The 24755-nt window shown below is 35.1% G+C and overlaps 1 protein-coding gene across 4 annotated transcripts in view; it reads left to right on the top strand.

The window, feature by feature from the left end:
* Nucleotides 1-24755, top strand: part of SEPTIN7 (septin 7) — a 73518-nt gene that overhangs the window by 16701 nt on the left and 32062 nt on the right. For all 4 annotated transcript variants that reach the window (XM_045827767.1, XM_045827766.1, XM_045827768.1 and 1 more), the window contains exons 3-4: nt 7695-7797; nt 21436-21542. In XM_045827767.1, coding sequence (XP_045683723.1) covers nt 7695-7797; nt 21436-21542 — 210 coding nt within the window. The remainder of the gene's footprint in view (nt 1-7694; nt 7798-21435; nt 21543-24755) is intronic.

The following is a 24755-nucleotide window of genomic DNA, read 5'->3' as shown; positions in this document are numbered from 1 at the left end:
GTTCTGGCCTGCTTCCTACCTTATGTAATATATTTGGATTTATACCCTTGCCTTTCATACCATTTAAATGTTGATTACTTAAAATGTTAATGTCTGTGTGACCTAGGCATTTTTAGAACATCTAACTTTTATGTACACAGCCGTCTCCCTAAAGTCCAGTTAGCACCTTAAACACAGATAATTCTTGTCTTTAACAGTTGATACCATTATTAATCCAGTTCCTCAAACCTAAATTCAGAAACCTGAATATTGCTTTCCCCCAAGTTAGTTACAGAGACCTGTCAGTTCATTTCAACATCTAACCCAACACTGTCCAATAGAAAGAAAGTAATGCAAGAAACTAATGTAATTTAAGCTTTTTCTAGTATCCATTGTTAAAAAACAAAAAGAAACACATAATATTAATTTTAGTATTATGTTTTTTGTAACCTAGCATCTCTAAAATTTTATTTTAACATGCAATCAATATAAAAATTATGATTTTTTTCATTAGTCTTCAGAATCTAGCACGTGCTTTTATACTTACAGTATATTTCAGTTTAGACTAGCTAAATTTCAAGTTCTCAGTAGCCACATGTAGTTTGTTGCTACCTTATTGGACATTAGAGTTCTAACTTATATTTCTTTTCATCTCCACTGCGTCAAATCTTAATTTCTTCTGTGGGCGACTGCAGCAGCTCTTGGGATTGCTAGTATTCTCTCCTCCAGTTCAACCTCAGTATTTTTAGTGGTAATTTTCTAAAATTATGAATGTGACTCTGTATATGAATTAGTGTTAATTGTGCATTCTTCTGCTTCATATCCTTTAGTGCTGTACATAATTTTCAAGATGAAGTCTGATCTAAGTTCCTTAACATGACTAACAGTCCTTCATGATCTGGCTTTTGCTTAACTTGCCTACACTTTAGCTTCTAGGCCCTGAAAATAAGTTGTATTGAACTGTTTGCAATTCCTGTAAAGAAATCATACACTCCTCTTGATTCTGGGCCATTATACTTACCAGCTAGTCTGCCTAAGACTTATATTCTCCAGCACCTACCTGTATTTCTTATCAGACCCAGTCCTACTAGTCCTTCAAGATCTAAAGGATCTGACCCCCTATCCTGAGGTCAAATCCTTCCTTTTTGTTCTCATAGCTGTCCTGTGCTTGCCCACATCAGTTGTATTTATTGCTGTGTTACTATAATTGCCTTCTAACTTACCTGACCTTAGATTCTTAGTTTCATAAACAGGAACATTGTTTTTCACTTTTACATCCATAACTGCTAGTACACAACTGTAAGGGTTCAATAGCTATGTTGAATAAATGAAAAGTGTGGTCAGTAATTCTATAAGTAGAGCTCTAAATTCCAAGTTCAGAACAAGAAAAAAAAAAACTTACATTTTAAGTTATCTCATTCTGACATGTGTTCATAGAATTAAATATTAAAACCTTTTGAATAGATTAACCAGACTCCCATCTGGAAGTAAAAGAAAAGTTTGTTCCATTAGTACAAAGTCACTTATCTCAGGAAAAAGGGAGAAGCAGGGAGCATTCAGACTAAGATTTGGACTTTTAAAAATATTGGAGGGGAGGGGACATCAAAGCTAATATTTAGGATATACCTATGTAGTCTTATAATATCTTACTATTGTTACAGTAAATCTAGAATCAGGGTATTTTTATACCACTTATATTTGAAAATTTTAAAACATTTAAATGATGAAGTTCTTTCATTTTTTTTCTTGGCTTATGTAAGAGATAGTAAGAATTTTACTAAGCAAGTGCTAGACACATATCTGTGTGTATGATGTAAGGCTTCACTTAAGAATACTAAGTAGTAGACAAGTAAATCTATGAATTAATGGTTTTTCCTTTTATGTAGTGTGTATTTTTGTGTATTTAGAATTGCTTAAATTTTAGGAGAAAGAAACTTAATTATTTTTGTCTGTGTGTAAAGCAGCATCCAATATACTTGTGTTTGAAAACCTAAAGGGGTACAAATTGATCTTGAAGTTATTTAGGAAACCCCAAATGTTTACCTTTGAAATGGAAAGTTATTGATATAAACATTGAATCTTTGTAGCCTGATTTTTTTTTTTTAATTGCAGTTACTAAGGGGAGAGATAGAATTCTGGTCTTACTATTATTAAGGTAATTTGGGCTGAACTTTTTTGTAAAGGTGGGGGGGAATTGAAGATTTTTTTTTTAATGGATTCTATCAGGAATATATCTTAATTTTCCTCAAATTCTGATTTTGTCAGGCTTCCAAATGTGTTATAACACTCCTTGATCAATTTTGTTGTTACTGAAAAGCACATTTAGCAATTGCCAAAATAAGTTACTGCTTTTCTCTTTGGGAAAATTTATTAAAGCAAATACCAATAGTCAGACTTTTAAAAATGATAATGGGATTTTTAGATGTCACAATTTTGGTAACTTTATTCTTTGGAATAGATACAAATGGCAAGAGACTCTAAAGGATTTGAAAGGGTTCCAATAAACTACCCATTGGTACTTGCTTGAAACATCTTGTTCTTCAAATATAATTGATTTTTAGAAGGAAGGTTAAATAAGTTCAACATTGAAATTATTGGATGTTGTGTTTATTATGTTGACTTTTCCACAAGCAGTGAAACAACAGGCAATAGAATTACAGTTTGATTTTCTATGAATTTTGACATAGAGATTTGACTTCTCTATATATTCAGTTGGCCAAAAAGTTCATATGGTTTTTCCATGAAATAAAAGACACATTTTTTCATTTTTACCAATAACTTTATTCATTTGGATATTGAATATGTTGGCTATCTCCCGCATGGTAGAACATTGATTATCTCCATTTGATCACTGTCAGCTTCAACTGGTCTACCTGACCATTGGAGTATTGAGTATTGTGCAGCAAGAAATCTCCAGCAAAAAACTTCACGAACCACCCTTGACATGTTGATCAGTCAGAGCACCTTCTCCATACACTGTGCTAATCTTTTTTTTTTTGCATGTTGCTTGCCGTTTTACCTTTTTTGAAATAATAAAGCATTAATATGCCAAAAATGTCACATATTTTCTTTCCTCTTCAATATTAAAATGGCTACACAAAACCCCACCAATTTTGATGAGTTTTTTTTAGAAATTATTTTACTGTTGTTCAGTTACAGTTGTCTGCATTTTCCCCCCACCATTCCCCACCACCCAGTTTTTTTTAATGCATGCTGATATGTCAGCCTTCACAATATAATGTAACAACATTGTTTTGAATGAAGTCAAAGACACCTGAGTTCTACTAGAGCAATCTTTCAGGAAAAACCAAATGAACTTTTTGGACAACCTAATAACTAAAAGATTTTGTAAATGTACACGTATGCTTTTAGAAAATACGGTTTGATAACTGTTTCTTGTTATGTAACTGACGCTTGAAATCAATACTCTTAAGATCTAAAGGTATTTTAGTAAATGTATTTTTATCTATCTTCACATGCTTATAAGTGTCAGAGTTGTATCATTCATACCTAAAAATAATGTTTCTTTATCCAGAGATTATATTTCATACTGGCACTGTGAACATTTCATTTGTGCAGGAAAAATGTACCAGCAGGTAGTTAAGTCTTGTGAATTACAGAGTATGGTTGATTTTAGAATTTGTGGTAAGGAAAGATTCTTATTATATGTGAAAGATCTGTATATCTCTTCTCTATGTTTCTTCCTCTGAAAATGCATTTTAATTATTCAGCTTCTAATATCACCAGTGTATTGGTACTTTTGTTAAGAATATAGAGATGACATGGGGTTCTTTCCCTCTGAAAAATTAGTCATGTGGGGACTGACAAGTAGCATGTTTAATATTAAAATAATTTAAAATATACATTTAAATGTTATAATAGTTACATGGAATTTTTTTTACTCTCAACGTAGTTACTTTTCTTCCTCACTATGTTACTAAGATTGCTCTTATCCAAAGTTACCAGTAACCTTATTTCAAAATTTTATGGTGACATCTTTGGTATTTCATTTGACCTTTTGGTAAAGCTTAACATAGTTGAGTGATCTTGAGCCAGTGGTTCTTCCTCACTGATGGATCTTTCTCACTCTTTCTCTGCCTAATATCTCAAGGTTGGAGTGCTCCAGGACTCTGTCTAGACCCATTTTTATATATAGTCTCTATTTGGAATTCAGTCCTCCCCTGCTACTGTCTGCATGCTTTTGATTCCAAAACCTCTATTTTCAGCACCATGCAACCCTGGAATTTCTGGATTCATCTATATAACCGATTGCTGGACATCTCTTCTTGAATATATAATAGACACCTTATACTTAACATGTGCAAGACTGTTTTTTGATTTTGGCAACTTTGGCTCTCATTTTCCAGCCTTTTCCTTCTCTGTTGTTCCCCCATTTTCCTAAGAGAGATCACTAGCCTTGGAGTTGTCCAAGCCAAAACCCAGGAGTTTATCTTTGGTCTCTTTTTTCCTTCACCAGTCAAATCCTGTCCATCAGCAATGTCCTGACAATTCTGCCTTCAAAACATATTCTGAATCCTTATCTCTTTGTGCTTCAATAACATCTAAATTTAGTGTATTTTTTTCTTTCTTGGACTATTGCAGTATGTTCCTTACTAGTTTCCTTATTTTCACTCTTTCTTCTCTTAGCAGTGAGAGCTATCTTTAAAACGCAAATCAGGTCAGGTCACTCGCCTGTGTGAAACCCTCCAGTGACTTCCCATCATACCTAAAATAACATCCAAATTTCTTTTGTCTGGATCCCACATGATCTGGCCCCTGACTACCTTCCTGACCTCATTTTCTATCCCTTATTCACTGGTCCACTACTTCACATCTTTGTAGTTCATGTACCTTCTTTTTGTTCCTCAGAGTAGTAACTTCATCCCCACTTTTAGAGCCTACAACTTTGCCTGAATACTTCTCCCCTTTTCTTAATCGAGACCTCAGTTTGTTCTGTATGCCAAAGACTGTTGCAGGAGTTGAGGATAAAGCAGTGGATAAAACACCCAGGCAGACTCTGAGGCATTTTTCTTACGCCTTTTGTCTTGTGGGTTCCTTGAATACGTGTAGGTAATATTTTGTCTGAAACTTCTTCAGCTCTCCCAGATGGCTTTTTTTTTATGCCACAATTTATATAATTCATTAATTTCTACCTTGATGAAGCTTACACTGGAGATGGGTTGGGGCGGAGATGGCAGTAAACAAGATAAGTACAATGTGTGTTAGATGGTGGTAAGTACAAAGGAGAAAATCATAAAGCAACAGAGTGCCGAATTGATGTGTGGGGTTGTAATTTTAGATGAAGGTGGTCAGGGCGGGCCTTGCTGTGAAGGTGATGGATGAAGAGGCAGCATCATTATCATCATTCCAGGTTGTGATAGAACTCATAGATTCATGTCAGTATACAATAGAGACGCCTACTTTTCATAACATTTTGTCCAAGGGTAGTCTCGTCTCTTCTCTGTGCTTCCTTAGTTGCCTTTCGGTTTTCACAGCTCCCATTTTCTTCAGTTTTCCAATTGTTACTGTTTGTCCTCTTTAGCTTCCTTCCCTTCAGTGTATCCATCCGTAAGCCCACATTTCTTCCAATTCTGACCTTTAGTTTAATTAATAGAACTTGAAATACAGCACTGCAAGTATTTTATCTAAAACATTTGTCTTTGTCTAATCTGAACTTTTTTTTTAATAGAGAGAAAGAAATATCTATTTGTTGTTCTACTTATATATGTGTTTGTTGGTTGCTTCTTGCATGTGTCCTGACTGGAGATCAGACCTGCAGCCTTGGCGTGTTATAGAATGATGTTTTAACCAACTGAGCTACCCAGCCAGGGCTTACCTGGGCTGTCTTAGCCCAGTGACTGACAAAGCAAAATTTATATTTTTTTCTTACTGGGATTAAAACTTGATTCCTGTATACCTTCCTGAAACTGTATTTTTTATAGTTTTCCCACTATTTTTTGTAAGATTTCAGGTGCAGGGCATAGTAATTAGCTTTTATAAAAAGATAGGAAGTCTTTTGATCTATATTTCATCAGGAGAGCTGTTGAAAATGAACTAAATTCTTTGGGCCTTGTGTCCCACGCACAACAAAGTATTATTGACATGTGTAGAGAAAAGTCTGCCTTCAATTAATTTGTAATTTATCTCTGATTTTTTGAGTTACATGTAAGTAACTTTTATTTTTCCCTATCTTTTGCTGTGTTCCAATGGATTGCCTCTCCTCTTTGGACTAAATGCATCATCATCTACAATTCTTGGAATTCCTCATTTGCTGTTCCTCTGTGGATCTGTTCTGTTGGAATCTGGAACACTGGAATGATGGAAATGTGTTCTTTACAAAGTAGCTGTGAGTATACCAGACAATTTATACAGATAGTTTTTTCAGTCTAAGTTAACTTAAATTTAACTTACAGTTGGATGAAATGTGAGCCAAGGAAACCTTAAATTTAATACATATTTTTAGCTCTACATACAGTAGGCTTTCAGATACTTGATTTTAAAATATTATATTCTGATCAGTATCCTACTTATAAAACTTAAGGTTAGGTTTTCAGTTTAATTGGCTTGCTTATTTTGTCAACTTTTGGCTTAAAAATTAGTTTATATGAGTGACAAAAAAATGAAAGGTTATAAATGGAATATTTAGCTACATATGTTGATACTAGTGAGGGATGCAGACTGTTCTTTATCAAATCCAAATGTGTTGAAATAATGCTTTAAACTCATGAGACTTTTTAAAATAAGAATTTAAATGTGACAAAAACTTACAAGAAATGAGTACGTCTTAGGAATATTTTGTCATTATATTTAAATGATGAATAAGACCTACCTCTAAGTAAAATTATCCAGTAAGACTCTACTCAGATGGTCTGAACTATGGATATTTGTTCTCACCAATGGGTAAGTTAAAAATCAGACTTATTTACTACACCATTTTAGAAGTAGGTGTCTTTGAATTACTCATGAAACTATCATTGAGGTCATCAAAGAATCAAAGACTACACAGAAAACTGAATTAATAATGTAAACCTGGGTAAATCTAATGTCCCTGATAGTGGAGGCAGCAGGTTTGTGTGAAACCTTGAAATGACATCCTTGGACCTGGTACAGCTGCATTGCCGCGGCCAGCGAGGCAGTGGGTTCGAGACGCGCAGTGGGCTTGGTTCCCCACACTGCATGAAAGATGCTGTTTACTGATTAACACTGATCATGAGAGCTTTCAAGAATTTACAGGAAAATTGCTTTAAACTCAACATTTTAATTTTATTTTATGAGTAGGAAGACAAATTTCAAGAAACTCATACCTGTGGTAATTAGTATGAACAAATGGATAATTAGAAAAGTTCGTAATATAATTTTAAGGGGATTTGATTTTTTTTATGAATAAACTTTTTTTTTAAGTTGATTGGTCAGAATCTTATTGTAACTAACTTACTATAAATAGAAATCTTTGCTCTCAGACAGGTTTTTATATTTCTTATTTTATTTTTTTGGATTTTTCTAATTAACTGTTACGTTGTTGGTCAATTAATGCTCAGTTCATTTTGTGCATTGTTGCAATTACTATTTTCATAGGCACTATTATAAAACCAGTTTGATTTGCTATGATTAATACTTGTATAGTTTTCTAAAATAGGTTAATAAAAGGAATTTGAAATGTGTGACAGAAGAGTTTTGCTGCTGTTGAATAACTTGACCCTTCTTTCTTTTCTCAGCAACAGAAGAACCTTGAAGGCTATGTGGGGTTTGCAAATCTCCCAAATCAAGTATACAGAAAATCAGTGAAGAGGGGGTTTGAGTTCACACTTATGGTTGTGGGTAAGATGTGATTTCTCACTAAAAATGAAATTTGATTTCAATTTTAAACTATCAATCAACTAGGAATGAATTTAAGAAAACAGTAGTCCAAATAACTACAGGGATCATGTGTTATATTTTCTTTTATTATGTGAATACATTTTAAAATTTAGCTTGTGGTATGATGGGATTTATATATTTTCTTGTCTCCTTTTTTAAGATGGCACAATTTTGAAAACTAAAAAAAAGAGAGAAACAGTGGCTGGCAGGGTGGAATATAGCATTAGAGAAGTTCTCCTCAATTGATAATGCTACAAGAGGAAATAGCATCTGGTGATTACTCATTCCTCCAGGATAATTCCCTCCCCCGCCCCACCCTGTGACTTTTATACTAAGTAGCTTCTGAAGCACTGGAGCATTTAACTTAAACATATGTGCTCTCAATTTGAAAAAGAAGGATAGAGTAGAAAGGATTATAGTCATGCAAATGACTACCCAGGCATTTATTCATTGAGTATAAGTCCTGGAATAAGTGAAATATGACCCTTCTTAGTCTCTCATTCAGTCTCATTTTCCTTGTGCTTTATCCTTTGAATACCTTACCCTATTTGTAGTCCATTTTAAGAGATTGTTAAGGGTTATTTCGACTATAGGCTGGTAGCATCATCATTATCTATGAAGAAATACATTACCGTATGTAAGATTAGTAATTTTAACAGTGTTAATCTTAAATGACTGTAATATTCCCCCCTTATATAGGCTTACTTTAGAACATAAATCTTAATTATGATGCAACTTTATTGTATTTCTCTCTACTTTTTAAGAAGGCTAAAGGCAGGATAATGGATTGACTACCCTTGACAAAGAAAATTGAGTTGATATTGGGTCTTTGTGTAGTGTGCATTAATTTTTGCTAATACAGTCAATTCCTGGTGTTGAATTAGATTAATTAAAATAGCTATAAAATACTCCTTCATTGAAAGGGAGAATATTTTATCAGTTGACCATATTTGGGTTAGTAAACTTGCCTATGTCTGGTTGAGTAGAAGCATAATATACTTAGCTTGCAAATGACTGCTGTGGAGTAGACGTGGGTCTGGATGGATGGATAAAACACCTGTAGAACATGCCTTTTCTTCAGTGCGTTGATAACATGATTATTATATGTGAAGAAATAGTACGTCTTACCTTTACATATGTAATGTTAGTGATCTTAAATGAGAACTGTAGATAAATATATGATCTTTTTTTTTTTTAATTTGTAAGAAACCTGGGTCTACTAGGAGAATTATTTATAACACTTTCAAAAATTATTTAATATTAAAATTTTAGTTTAAAGAATAACTTCTCAACAAGGTGTTCTTGGTCTTGATGTAGTTATATTAATACAAAAAAATAAAAAATGGCAATCATAACAGAAAAAAAAAGAATAACTTCTTGAACATATACTTAGAATAATGTCGGGGGATGAAGGCCAGATATTGGATTTAAAATCTTTGTGACATTTTTCCAGATAAAAAAAAGTAATGGTCATACGTTCTTGATTTTTAGAGAAAATATGCAATCTCTTAATGTATCTTATTTACTAGTTTTTCTTGTCAGTCCTTTTGTAAATGACAGCTTTTGTGTTTTCCTTGATAAGACTTCAACTGAGGATAAGGAAAATGGGGGTTTTCCCCACTGCACTTTGAACATTACTGTTCACTTAGCTATCTTTGTACAGACTTGTCGAGTGCAGGGACTAAATCTTTTCATCTACATAGTTGGCGTGTCACCTTTTAAGTATGTGTCTAATACACTGGTCTGTTTTTCAGACTTTAGGCCAAATTTAGCAGCACTGTTTGCAAATCATAGAAAGCTATAACCAACCTTGCTTTAGTATTTTTAACTTAGAGAACGCAAGCTATTACTTACAAGCTAAGTCCTCATTTTTGAGATTTAAACTTGGAGCAGTTTCGGCTTATATAACAATTTTTGGTTTAAGACTTATACATTGATGCAAACTGTGAATTTATATCTAACACTTGCTTTCTTTATGGCACTCCTTTCCCTTTGTTGGAAAAACCTCTATCTAGTAACCCAGCCTCATAAACAGTATTTGTTGAATACTTTCTTGAGTGACTTCTTTGTATTATAGAAAGAGTCATAGTGAGTGTTCCCATATTTGCTCTTTTAAAGGAGCCTATAATTTATGCCAACATAAAGTACACAAAAAATAAGTAACATTTCCAGAAAGTACAAGTCAGTAGAATCATACAGAAATTTTTTACTGATAAGAACCATAGAAGTTTAAAGAATATGGGAGAACCTGTCCCTGGTTGGAGATTAGTATTGCCGTATTTGAGGAGGAATTGCGGAAGATTTTTAAGAATAGAATTGGGATACACATTGAGGTGGCAGTCCAGTTGGAAAATAATAGCCAACACCTACATAATGTTATGTGTCAGGCAGCATTCCAGGTAAAATTCTTAACAACAACGCTGTGCAGTCGGTATAGTTGTTATCCTCATTTTACAGAGGAAGAAACTGAGGCAGGGAGAGATTTGGTTACTTGCCATGGTCATATTGCTAGCAGGTGGCAGAACAAACTCAGTCTGTTTCGCTTTTATTTTGGTGTGTTCTTAAGCACTAGCAGAGGCTAATTTAGGGGTACTGGATATAGTGTGAAGTTTAGTACAGTGCATCCAGTATGCCTTGAACCTATGCGATTTCAACTAGATGTTTTCTATAAAAAAAGAATAAGTAAATAAAGATGTTCTGTTTTCTGTAAAACATACCAAAAAAAAAGGCAGCAAGATGAATGAATGAGAATTAGAGAAATGAGAGAGGTGAATTTTTTAAAAGATTTTATTTATTTATTTTTAGAGGGAAGGGAAGGGAGTGAGAAAGAGTGAGAGAAAAATCAATGTGTGGTTGCTTCTTGCATACCCCCTACTGGGGACCTGACCCATAACCCAGGCACATGCCCTGATGGGAATCGAACCAGCAACCCTTTTGTTCGCAGGCCAGCACTCAGTCCACTGACCCACACCAGCCAGGGATGGAGAGGTGAGTTTTTAATTCCCCCACTCATTATCAGCTTCTACATACTTTCATACTGTAATCATCTGCCTTTGCTGAATGTTAGCATAGTGAAAAATAAGGCATCTTAATATAAACTAGTTATTTTTTATGTGCTCAAAGAAGCAGGATTTGTTTTCCTACAGGAAGAAAAACAAGTTGCCAGTTTTTATGTAATTGGGGTTAGTTGATGATGTGAGGTATTTTCAAGATTAATTGGCATTGCCCATTTACTTTAGGATTTGACCTCTAAGATATAACTTTATAATGATTGGCAGTAAGGCTGGAAAACCTAGTCTGGATTTCAGAGACCTTGAATGCCACCAGGGTAAGAAGACCAGAATTCTTGGTTTAAAATAAAAGTAAAACTAAAAAGTTTAGTGTAAAAGCCAATGTCAGGCATACCTAATAAGGACATTTAGGTCTCTAATTCAGCAAAGTATCAAACCTGTTTGTGCTTAGAACTTGACTGTTTTTGTGTGCTCCTAAATAAGGTTTGACTATGTTCTAAGAAAAAATGTTGATTGTAAGATCCTTATTTTACTAGAATCTTTCAGGGAGGTAGAATCTGGAAAGATTGTAGATTGCTTTATCTGACCAGGAAATTATTTTGAAAAAACAAGTGATATTAAATATTTTATTTTGAATTCTTTGAAGATAAAATCCACAATTATTTTTGTGATCATTTGATCATTTCTTGAATTTTATAAAAATTTTGTGGTAGATATTTTTTTTTTAATTTATGATTTGTCATAATGTATTTGACTTACACCAAATGTCTTGACTAACAAATTGGTGTTTCTGGTTTTTTTAGTGGAAGGGAGCTTAGAACATGTTGGTTTGGCCATTTTGGGGATTCAGAGTTTATTGTAATATATTTTTTGTATCAAAAGTTTAGGAGGTATTTAGTCAGTGATAGCATATACAGTGACTGTCAGAGTTGTCATTTCCTCCCACCTTCTTTTTGGTATTTGAACTGCTATAGTAACACCCACTTATCTGAACAACTTGAAAGGTAATATTGGCTCACTTTGTTTCTAGGGTTTGGGGCATTTATTGGTATTATATTTAATTCTGAAAATAAGATGCTGGATAGTTGAAATGCTTCCAGTAATATTAAAAAAAAAACACTTTTTTAACTCTTATTTTTATTTTTAATAAAAGTTATGAGTAATTTAACCAACAATGATTGCACAACATTGTGAATATAAAAACCACTGAATTGTATACTTTACAATGGTGAAATTTCTGTTGTGTGAATTTTATCTCATTTAAAGGAAGTAATTTAACCAAAGCAGGAAAAATTTGGGGTGGTGAGGAGTCACATATTTCTACATGTTCACTATTTTAATTTTTGTATTCTGTCTAGGTTTTTCATCTGTATATTTTAAAAAGTAATGTTATAATAAAGATAATGCTTTATTTTTATAAATTAGGAATACAGAAAAGTAAAATGAAAATATCGCCAAAATAGATCACCCAGTGATGGCTCTTAAGCATAGAATCATATAGTATTTTTGTTTGTATATATCTATAATGTTGTATGATTGTTTTTTAAAATTTGGCAGCAAACTGTGATCATCTTTTGATGTTGGATATAATTCAGTCTTAGATTTTAATGGCTTGTGTAGGCTGAGTATACACGGTGGGTTAAAAATAGGTTTACAGTTGTGAGTACATGAAACACAGTTTATCCTTGTATTATTAATTATTGTATTATTTTCCATACCAGCAACTGTAAACCTACTTTCTGTTCTACCCTGTAGTACCCTAAATTTGCCATATTGTTCAACATCAGGGTAGTTACAAATAAATATGGGTTGCAGATATATCTGCCTGCACAGCTAATGAATTCCTTATAATAAAGCTTTGAAAATTTGCTCTCTTTTTTTGAAGGCTTAAGTATTATTTTGAAAAGCGTTTTAATACATAATACCAATTGCCCTGTAGTAGATTGCACACTACTCTGCATATCACCAAGTGTTGTCAGCACCCTCCGTCCTGCGTGCTGTCAGTGCAGGACATTATAGTTCTTTTCCAGTTTAATATGTATCGATTGGCATCTTATTTTCACCTGTATTTTGTTATTGCTGGTCAACTTATTATTTTTTCATGTTTGTTTATCTTTTGTAATTGAAATAGTCTAGTTTACTTTCAAAAACTGTCTTCATTTTTCCCCTTAATGATCTGTGAATATTTTAAGGGTATTATTATTTTGTTTTGTGCTATTAACAATTTTTTCCAGAATTTCCTTTGCATTGTGTTTTATATTAACTTGATTTTTATATTGTCCATGCAATCTTTTTTCTTATGTTTTTTGTCCTTGATGTCCTTCTACTGGATTCAAGGTTATTGGGGATTCAAGATTTTAAGATATATAGGCAAAACTTTTTGCATTTTCCAATCTTAAATCCATGCAGGTTTTTTAGATGTGAGTTTGAAGTCAGGAATCTAATGTTTATATTTTAGATGGTTAAGTAGTCCTCCCAAAACCATTATTACAAGCTCAGTTTTTAAAAATATATGTGGTTGGTTGCTTCTCTTTCTTAATCTTTAACACATTCTGTAGTTCTTATATGAATACTACATTATTTTAGTTATAAATTATAATAATTATTGTGTAGAAGAAAATACTAGAGTTTTTGTTCATTTAGGGAGATAGGCAAAAAAGAAAATAATATGTAAAATAGTTACAGATTGTGTTCTTTTTTAAATAGATTTGTTTTAGAGAGAAGGGTGGACAGAGAGAGAGAGATTTGTTGTCCCACTTATTTATGCATTCATTGGTTGATTCTTATATAGTCTTTGATGGGGGATTGAACTTGCAACCTAGGTGTATTGGGATGACTCTCTAAACAACTGAGCTACCTGGCCAAGGCCAAATTGTGTTACTTTCTAGGAAGTAAATAAACATGGTGGCATCTATTTAGAGTCACTAGGGAAGACATACACCTAAAAAAGGAGACTTTTCATAATAATACCTAAAATATATGAAAATCAAGAAATATCAGGAAACTGCCCTGGCTGGCGTAGCTCAGTGGATTGAGCGCGGGCTGGGAACCAAAGTGTCCCAGGTTCGATTCCCAGCCAGGGTACATTCCTGGGTTGCAGGCCATAACCCCCAGCAACCGCACACTGATGTTTGTTTCTCTCTCTCTCTCTCTCTCTCTCTCTCTCTCTCTCTCTCTCTCTCTCTCTCCCTCTCTCCCTCCCCCTCCCTTCCCTCTCTAAAAATAAATAAAATCTTTAAAAAAAAAAAAAAGAAATCAGAAAACTAAAAATGAAGTAGCAAGAGATATTTATCATTAATATCTTGCTGCATTTATATTGCATCATTAATATTTTGCTGTGTTTATCTGCAATATTTTACTTTTGACAGCTACATAATACTAGAACTATGGTTACCTCAAATTTTAGCCATTGCTTTCTCATTTGACATTTGAATGATTTGCTGTGTTTGATCTCATCGTGATGCTGCAGTAAATATTTTACACAATGGAAATTCTGCTCAACACTTCAACTATGATTTTAATATCTGCATAGTATTTTTAGATTTTTTTTGTTTGTTTTTTTAGATTTTATTTATTTATTTTTAGAGAGGGAAGGTAGGTAGAAAGAGAGAGAAACATCAATGTGTGGTTGCTGGGAGCTGTGGCTTGCAACCCAGGCACGTGCCCTGACTGGGAATTGAACCTGCGATGCTTTGCTTCACAGCCCGCGCTCAATCCACTGAGTTATGCCATCCAGGGCTTAAAATTTTGTATATTTAGATTTTTTATTAAATTTATTGGGGTGACATTGGTTAGTAGGTTCATAAAAATTTCATGTGTACATTTCTCTGATACTAGGTCTGTATATTGCACTGTGTGTCCACTGCCTAAAGTCAAACCATCTATAAAGTCACCGTATATTAGGCCCCCTCCACCCACCCTACCCTCTCTCTGGCAGCCACCACACTGCTGTCTGTGTCCACGAGTTTCAGTTTTGTATCTCACATAATGAGTGAAATCATATGGTTCTTAGCTTTTTCTGACTGACTTACTTAACTTTGCATAATATTCTCAAGATCCATCCGTGTTGTTGTAAATGGCTGTGTTTCATCTTTTCGTATGGCTGAGTAGTATTCCATTGTGTATGTGCCGCATCTTCTTTACCCAGTCCTCAGTCGAAGGACAATCTGTATGACCTCTGTATCTAGCTATGTATGTTGAAAACCATTAAATTTACACTGATACCTCCAATTTCAGTTCATTCTTTTTATCTTTTCTATAGTTGTAATGCCCTTCTGATTGTGAAAAACCATTATCTTAATGTTTGCTTATTTGTTCCATCCCCTGTATATAATTAACCTACTGCCTTATTTCCCCTACTCCTCTTTTCCCTCTGTGCAGTGGCTTTGCTCACCCCCTTCAAGTGCTGTGCTACTTGAAGTGCTGAGGCCACTGTTCTCACAGAGGTGCCTGCCATATCCTGTCTGGGTTCAGGTCCTCTCCCAGACCCTCTTGGGACCTTCATCTGGCAGGCTCTGGCACCCTGCCCTGGACCACTGGGGCTCTCCTTCCCGCAGGTGCACCTGCCTTTTTCAGCCCCAGATAATGATTTTTGGACTGAAAATTTGGAAGGGAAGTGGAAGAGAAAGCTGAAATAATTTTGAAGGGTTTAAAAAGGAATGTTTACTTTTATTGTAGAATTAAATGACATCTAAATAGAAGAAATTTGGGTTTTTAATGCTTAAAACAAGGTAGAAAAATCAGTAAAATTGTAATTTTGGGCTGCCATTGGAAAAAAATGACTAATGGAGATAAAACTAACTGGAGAATTTTAGCTTGGAAATGAAAATTATTTGCAGGTGTGTATAGTGTTGTCGATGTTAAATTTACATATGTGGACAAACTGAGTTTGATGAACTTTTGGAGGGCCTCCAGATTTATATTAACGATTGAGACAAATGGGTTAATATTTAGAAGGAAGAAAGCTTTAGACTTTGGTTCTTCTGTTCTTGCACTGCCTACAACTGTCAATTAAGCAGATGATAAACACAAGGAAATTGTATATATCAAGGAATGGATTGTGAATAGAGATTTGTGGTTCATTCTGAGCTCAAGATTTTATGATACAAGACTATGAGTTTATTATGTTACAGGTGGTAGTAATCACAGTAATTACATGATGGTGCGATTTCCATAGCATTCTTGTCATGGTCTGGAGGTTTAGATTTTAATTGAATGAATTGTAATTCAGATGAAATGGACTGATCAGGAGTAAAGTGCTAGGAATTATGGACTAAGCAGTTGATATAAAATGAAGACAACCACTACCACCTTCAAAGGAATTTCCAGGGAAATGCATCATACTAACTACAATTTAATTTAATAATTGCTTTAGTAGTGTTCATTTAAGGTATAAAGAGTGAAGAGAGTTATTATTTGGGCTTATTGGAGTTAACATCTTATTTGCCTTTTAGGATCGAGTCCTGAAACCAATAACTCTCTTTTGTACTCAAATTTCAAATGTATATTATATTTTGGTGATTTTGTAAAAGAGCTAGTTATACTAATGCTTTTTATTCATTTTTAGCATACTATAAAAATCAGTCTTATATATTTAACTTAATCTATTTTGTAATACTAAGCATAGTGGTGCTACACAAAGAATATATTTAGCCTAATTTTAGTCTCCAATTTCTGCCACAAATGAGCTTTCTGACCTTGTACAGATCACTTTGAATCTCAATTTCATTATCACAACCAACATTTACCAAGTCTTTCTGAACCAGGAACTACACCGAGATGAAAAACAAGAGCCACACCCCTAAGGACTTGAGAATGTGGGATGGTGGAGTGGAGACCTTGGGGCAATAATGCCGTCTGTTATGTGTAATTGCCCCCACCTCATAGGAGCTTGAGATGATTGTGTATATGAATGTGCCTTGTATAAATACTGTTTATATAATAATGTGCCTAATAAATCTGTAAACTAAACAAAATATGAATTGTAAGCATATATGTATTACTATATTTTTATGACCTAATTGAAAGATCCAAATACCAGAGATGAAGACAAAGATCAGAGATGGTTGAGAATCATGGCACCTAATATGTTAAATATTGATTAATCCTTATTTTGAACTTCTGCTTTGTTGAACTCCTTCAATTACAAACATTTCAGTGCACACATGTTGTGCTCTCAATTTACAATTCAGCATAGATGGCTGGGCAAAGCTCTTGCCTGGTAAGAGTTAGATTTAGCTGATTTGAAAATGTTTAAGGATTTGTTCTTCCCCCATTGTAAATAAGATTAAGATGAGTAGCTTACACTCTTATTAACAAAATATATTATACTTGCCTATCTTGTGCATTTCAGTAAATATATTAAGTTAAAGTATTTTGCTCAAGTTACTTATGTGACATTGCTGATTAGTCTTAAGGGTGCCCTTGCTTTACAGTTGCCACAATATTAAGGCTGTCCCTTGCAGACGTTTTGAGTGTCTTATTTTCCCTTGAGTGTGTCAGGTACTTAATGTCAGTGATATAAAGAATTTTAGGGACAGTTTTTAATTAAAGGTTGACAGTTAAGATGTTAATTTTGAATATCAAAAATAATTTTTTCGTATAGGATGGTGTTTTTGTTGTTGAATTATGTTTCAGTAAAATCAGATTTAATGTCATTTAGCAGTTAATAGTAGTGTTTCTTGGTGCAGGCCATCATTATAGATAACTTTGGTCTAAGAAGGAAACTATAAAATTTAAGTCATGTAAAAGGACAAATAAGCAAAGAAATCAAATGAACTATACTTTTATTATTCTAAGTCTGTGTTTCTCTGAAACCTTTAAACAAAATTAACCTGGACTGCCTATTCAAGATGTGCATCCCAGGAATGTGGGGATCTGCATTTTGACAAGAGTTGCCCCTCGTTCTGCATTCTAAAGTCTACTTACTGTATTTTTTTCCATTACCATTTATCCCCCTTACACGTCTGTCTCCCTCCTCCCTGCCCATTTAAAGTTTCAAGAGCACTGCCTCTAAGTATCTTTAATGTTCAGAGAAAGGACTCAATTACAAAATGGTTTTCTATTAGAAATGTGGTACAGAGGAGTAGGCGGAATTTTTTAAAGAAAGAGGAGATCACCATTGCTGATTATGGTGTATTTTTTGTGTCTCTAATGCATAGCTGTAATTACCATGTTCATTTTTAAATACATTTTTCACTTAACACTAGGGCAAACATTTGCTCATGTCAAATGGATTTTTCAAAAGTGATTTTCAATGGTTGATTAATATTATTTTTATTGGAGTATTATAGTATACCTAGCTTGTCTTTTTGTGTTACCTGAAAGTGTCCTCTCCATTCCCCCACATACACTGTTAAAGTTTTTTTTGCAATCTTCTCCCCTACATGTTTGATTCCCAGAAAGACGTAGATGACATGATGAAGGATGTGAAATGAAGATGTTATACCAACTTACATAGTTACCACAGATTTGTGAATGTTGTTTGTCTCATCCTTGCCAATACTGAGTAGAAATCTTTAAGAATGCCAAATAAAATAAAATGACGTGATTAATGTAGTGTTAGAGAAAGGTACCACATTTTAGTTTGCATGCCTTTGATTTTAATTTTTTTGTCTTTTTATTAAGAATATTTATACCACTAACAATAATTCATTTATTGTGGGTATCATTACTATGCATACTTGAATTTTGTTTAAAGAAATACAGATTCACACAATCACCAGTGTGATTCATGCAACCCAGCATTGGTCTTTAGGATATGAAGTTTTGCATTTGAGATTTGTAGAACTCGAAAGAATCTATGAGTTGTCTAGTTCAAAAGAGCAAAGTCAACTCACTTCAGCTTTAAAAGGCACTCCTTAACATTACTTCGTAGAATGTGCTCCCTGCTCAAGAGTAAATCAACTCCTCCCTTATTCCCCTACCCCTTCCCCTCTCTCTAAAACCAAGTTTTTAAAAATGTATGAAGACCACTTCAATGAGATCTTCTGAGAGCCTGAGATTATCTCTGAGAGTTCACAGAGATCATCTTTGGCCTTGATGTGAAGGAAGTGGATCCCACAAACCACTACTATGGCCTCCCCATCAACATGGGCCTCACCTGTGATGGGATGCCGCATGGTGAGAAACATGTGCCGAAGACCCGCATCCTGATACTTACCGTGGGTGTGGTCGTCGTGAACAGCAACCATGCCAACGAAGAGGGAGTCTAGGGAGTTCTGTTGATTTACAGCTTCCAAAATGTGGCAGACCCTAGCCTAAGTGAGACAGTATATTTTAACCACAAAATTATGGTAATCCATTTTTGAAATAATTACAAAAAAATTTTATGTAGACATTTAGATTTTCTCTGGTAACATGAGGATTTTTTGAATAAAGGTAGTTATCCTCTTGAACTGGGCTATAAAAAGAGTCCTTTTATTATGAGTATAGCAAGAAATATCATAAACATCCTCCTTTAGACCTCCCAACTTTAGGTGTATAGTGAGTAAAAACTTTTTAACTCAGTGAATGAGGTAATTGTTGAGTGGCTGGTTGGAATGTTTGCTACTAGCTACACAGCAGAATTATTTAACTCTTAAGCTGGTGGTCAATTACTATAATTAGAGTAAGTAAACCTTGTTTAGTACAAACCCAGGTCATAGGGGACCTGCTTAACTTGCAGTTTAGAATTAGCATGTACATAGTCTCTATGTCGAAGGATACCCTAATAGAGTCTGAGAAGATGAAATAGTCTTATAGCAGATCCCAGGCCACATATGTATGGAACCTTGGAAATAATCAGCATCCAGTGTAATCTAAACTGTTCTTATTAGAGTAAATCTTTAGAAATAATCATATTAGAAAGCAAAACAAAGAATAGCACTCTCCCTAGATAACATTTTTATCTACTTTATGGGTGGTATTTTCTTTGCATTTTACTGAATAAATCTGTACTTTCGAATTTTCCATCTATTATTTAACTCATCACCATTTAACTTCTTAATATAAAATTGCTTTTATTAAAGGTCAGTAAAAGGCCTTCTTGTTGTCCCTTGGTCACTTTTTATTTAACCTCTTATTTGGTGTTATTGACCACTTTTCCTTGCAATTCCTTCTCGCTTTTTGTGATAATGCCTCTTGGCTTTTTTCCACTGGCCATCTTTAAATGTTGGTGTAACTATTATAAATAACCATTGGTGTGACTTTCTTCAAAACCTCACAAACAAGCATTTCATGAATGTTTTATTCTTGGGCTTGAAATGTAATATTCTTAAATAGTGATGGGCTATGCATGGTTTTCATGGGCTAGATCTAAGAGAGAGCACGTGGGTTATTTTAGCATGCTTCTAATGTTCAAGTACAGGTGTAATATTAGAGACTTTAGTTACTCTCAGAATTTTTATTAAGAATATAACATCTTAAATTGTAAGTCTTACTACACTATATTGTTTTAACAAGGTCAGAAAATATTTAAATTCAGTTATTTCCCTGTAAAATCCAGTAAAATGAAAAAATGATGACTTTGTTGCAGGATGTACATAGTGCATTTCAAAGTCGAATAAATGTAAAATAGTCATTAATTCGGATCACTTAACAGATCTTAAAATTAGTTATAAAGAAATATAAAATGTGGCCCTGGCCTCATATTTCAGTTGTTATAGCGTTGTCCTGATACCCCAAGGTTGTGGGTTCGATCCCTGGTCAGGGCACATACAAGAATCAACCAATGAATGCATAAGTAAATGGAACAACAAATTAGTATTTCTTTCTCTCTCTCTCTCTCTCTATCGTTCTCTCTCACCCCACACCACTTCTCTCTCCCTTCCCTTCCTCTCTCAAATTAATAAATAAAAATATATAAAATGTTACACACATTCTGTTTATATTTTATTGAATAATTTTGTTCTTAATCTAGAATGTATAACTCTGAATGCTGTTATTCTTAAATATTTCCTAAATAATGCAAAGATAAACTTAACTGAGGTTGTTTTATAAATTGTGTTTAAGTAGAATTTGAATTCATGGGACTAATTATAGTGCTCTCTTTTGCATTAGTGACTGTTGTTTTCTCTTTAGTGAAGCCAGTTAGCAAGAATCAATTGTAGTTATAAGTCACCTTGAGAGTATTAAGACAAGGCTGCTATATTTTGTCTTACGATTATAGGTTTTCTGACATTTTGGTAGGGAGATGACTATTAAGGAGGAATTGATAATTCAGTGTTCACAGTAGGTATAGCTTCACTGAATTCAACATTTCTTTTTATTTAATTTGAGGCTAGTATCCTTTAGGGTCATTATGTTTCCAGTAATGAGAATACATTACTCATAAAATGGAGGCTATTGCATCAGATATATTAGTTTTAAAGAACACAGATTGTAAAAGTATAGAGCTAAAAAAATAATCCTTGGAAACATGGGTCTAATTTGGTAAGAAAATGAAGACAAAGAGCTTATTCTAATAGGAAGTCTTCATAGTATATTTTCTAATGTCACTTTCTTGTCCCACCAAGAAGTACTTGTATAAAGCAGGTTTGATTATAGGATGGGATGAATATTAAAGGCAACGTGGCTGACTTTAACAGATTTCCCCCCCTGTTTCTTTTAGGTGAATCTGGATTGGGAAAGTCAACGCTAATCAACTCATTGTTCCTCACAGATTTGTATTCTCCAGAGTATCCAGGTCCTTCCCATAGAATAAAAAAGACTGTGCAGGTAGGTATGTTAGTATTGTTAACCGATGATAAGCTGGAATAATGTTAGCACAGAAAAATCACATATTATAACTTTTATCAAGCTTCCCTAGAGGTAGGTTACAAAGTTGGCCTCTGCTAGTGTAAAGTGGTAAACTTGTTAAGAAAGAAAGAAATGCAACCCGTCAGGGGAGTTATGGTGAATAAAAGCTTCTAAATTTATCCTGAAGACCCTCATAGAGAGTATACTTTAATAATTGTAGGAGTAGATAATGTTCCTAGAGTAACACTATCTTTAATAAGTTAGCTACTTGCCATATGTGACTATTTAAGTTTCAGTGAATTATGGTAAATGAAATTAAAAATTCATTTTCTACCCTTGCAGCATCATCCCATAAACTGAAGGTCGTGGGTTCAATTCCTAGTCAGGGCACATGCATGGGTTGTAGGTTCAGTCCCCATTTGGAGCACATGCAAGAGGTGACCAATCCATGTTTCTCTCTCACGTTGATGTTTCTCTTCCTCTCTCCCTCCCTTCCTTCCCCTCTCTCTAAAATCAGTAAGCATGTCCACAGTGAGGATAAAAAATCAGTTCAGTTTCTCAGTTGTGGCAGTCACATTTTAAGTGCCCAGTAGCTGTATGTGGCCAATGGCTTCCATTTGGTCAGTGCATATATATTTTCACCATTGCAGAAAGTTCTGTTGGACAGCAGCATAGAGAAAACAGGACTCTCAGAAAAGCCATTATTATTTAATTACAGTGTTCTATGTTAGTCAGTGACATACTACTACATAGTGGTTGAATGGCAGTAGCGATTTGTTAAGGCTTCCAAGCTATGTATGGTCTGATTCAGTACTTTTCCATCTTGCATGTGCAGTTAGATCACTTGGGGAGCTTGGTAAAATTTAGTTTCTGTTTTAGTAGGTCTGAGGTGGACTGAAATTCTGCATTTCTCACACAGTCCCAGATGATGGCTGTTCTGCTGGCCCATAGACCATACTTCATGCAGACTCTAGATCTTCACTGCCCAGTGCAGTAGCTGGTAGCCGCATGTGGCTGTTGAGTGTAAAATGCAGGTAGTCCAGATTGAGGTGTTATGTAAGTATAAAGTACACCTCTGGTTTTGAGGACCTAGTATGGCAAAAAGAGTATAAAGCGGGGGGCACCCAACCTGTGGGCCGCAGGCTGCATGCAGCCCAGGTGGCTGTGAATGGAGACACAGAGTCATAAATTTACTTAAAACATAAAGATTTTTTTTGTGATTACTTGTTACATTGTATGTATTTCACGTGTGGCCCAAAACAACTCTTCTTCCATTGTGGTGCAGAGACACCAAAAATTTGGACACCCCTGCTGTAAAGTGTCTAATAACTTTTCTTATATAGGTTGCATTTTGCCAGGGGGGCTCCACCCGCAGGCCACCCCCCCCCCCACCCTCCCTGCCATGGATAAGGATAAGTCTACCAAGACATGATCTGCTTGGGGAGGAAAGGTGACCAAACTCTCAAAGGAGAAGGGCCAGGAGCCTGTTCTTCAGTGGGCTTTTATTGGGTTTATTTGCCTAGGAATACAGGGTATACAGTTAATACAGGGAATACGGGAATACAGGGAATACAGTGTTATACGCGTAAAGCTCATCAGTCATTGTCAGGCAGAAATGATTAAACAATAGATAGCATTCAGAGAACTCTGAGGGCTTATTTAGAGTCAGGGTCAGATAGCTAAAGGGCCATAAAACTTTGGGGAAACAAACTCATTTCATGCTTGGACCCTTATCATTTAAATTGAGGGTATTAGCAAAGCAGGTTTCACAGGATTTTATGCATTCTTTCTTAGGTCTGATGGCCCTGAGGAACCCACTCTTTGCAGCACAGGGCCTTACCCACCTCTGACATTGTTTCAGGCTTAAGTCAGGCAGGGGAAGTAAGGCAGCCAAGAGATTAGGAGACCTCTTGCACACAGAATGAAGACCCAGGCCATGTTAAAGCTGAGGGGTGAGTGTCCATCACCCGCTTTTTCTATAGCTTCCCCCCCAAGTCCTTCCCTGAGAGCCTCTTCATGACTGTGCCTGTCTTAGGTCATCCCTCCCTTGAGGAATCTTACCCATCATTGGCTAACCGGTCATCCACTGGGGGCCAGACAGGGTGAAGTAAAGTGGGCAGAGGTGGTGCCCCTGCCAGGGAGACAAGCTTTGTCTCCTTAGTGGCTTAAGGTCCCAAGGTCTCTCTCAGCCTTAGCCATGGGGGGTTACAGCTTCTAAAACCACACTGGGTGGTTCCCAATAGCATCTTACAATGATGACATTTTGGTTTATTGGGTTAATGAAATGCATTAATCTTACCTGTTATTTTTAAAGTGGCTACTAAAATTTTTTAAATTACTTTTGTGGCTTATATTACATTATGTTGGGTAGCAGTGCTCATTGATTGAAAAAATTGTTGATAAAATGAAGTAGCACCTAAGCAGAGATGAGGGGTGTGAACAGTTCTAGCTGAAGGAGGTTTTACTGAAGTAGTGAAGCTGAAGCAGGATTTGAAGGATTGGCAGAGATTTATCTTTTTGCACAAGATGGAAGGGCAGTCTGGAAATTTTAGACAGAAACATGAGGTCTGTCCACAAAAAGTCCAGCCACTGTTAATATAATGAAAATGGTTTGTGCCACATCGATGTAACCTGGCAGTCAAGGAGAGTGGACTGGAATGCACATGCGTGAACAGTGATGACTTCACTGTACTAGTCACTGGGGGAGATAGATGCCTTAGAGTGAGCATGTGTACTGTGTGGCCACTATATGCAAAATGATTGAACAAATATAGCAATGAATCTGCATCAGATTTTGTGTTAAGCTTGAACATTCCTCTGTGGGAACTATTTGGATGATTCAGAAGGCCACAGCTATGGGCAGCTGGTGATTGGCAGCTTCATCACAACAATGAGCCGCTCATGCTTGACATCCTGTGCAAAGCTTTTTTGGTAAAACATCGAGCCACCCAGATGGCTCAGCCCCCCTATAGCCCAGATTTGGCTCCTTGCGACTCCTGGCTTTTTCCAAACTAAAATCACCTTTGAAAGGGAAGAAATATCAGACCATTGATGAGATTCAGGAAAATAGGAAGGGGTGGCTGATGACAATTGGGAGAACTGTGTGAGGTCCCAAGGTGCCTACTTTGTAGGGGACAGAGGCGTCATTGTCCTATGTACAACGTTTCTTGTGCCTTGTATCTTCTTTAGTAA

Source organism: Phyllostomus hastatus, unplaced genomic scaffold (assembly GCF_019186645.2).
Source record: "Phyllostomus hastatus isolate PE091 unplaced genomic scaffold, TTU_PhHast_1.1 phas_scaffold_78, whole genome shotgun sequence".
Classification (NCBI taxonomy): Eukaryota; Metazoa; Chordata; class Mammalia; order Chiroptera; family Phyllostomidae; genus Phyllostomus; species Phyllostomus hastatus.
This window is presented reverse-complemented; position numbering and strand designations above follow the sequence as displayed.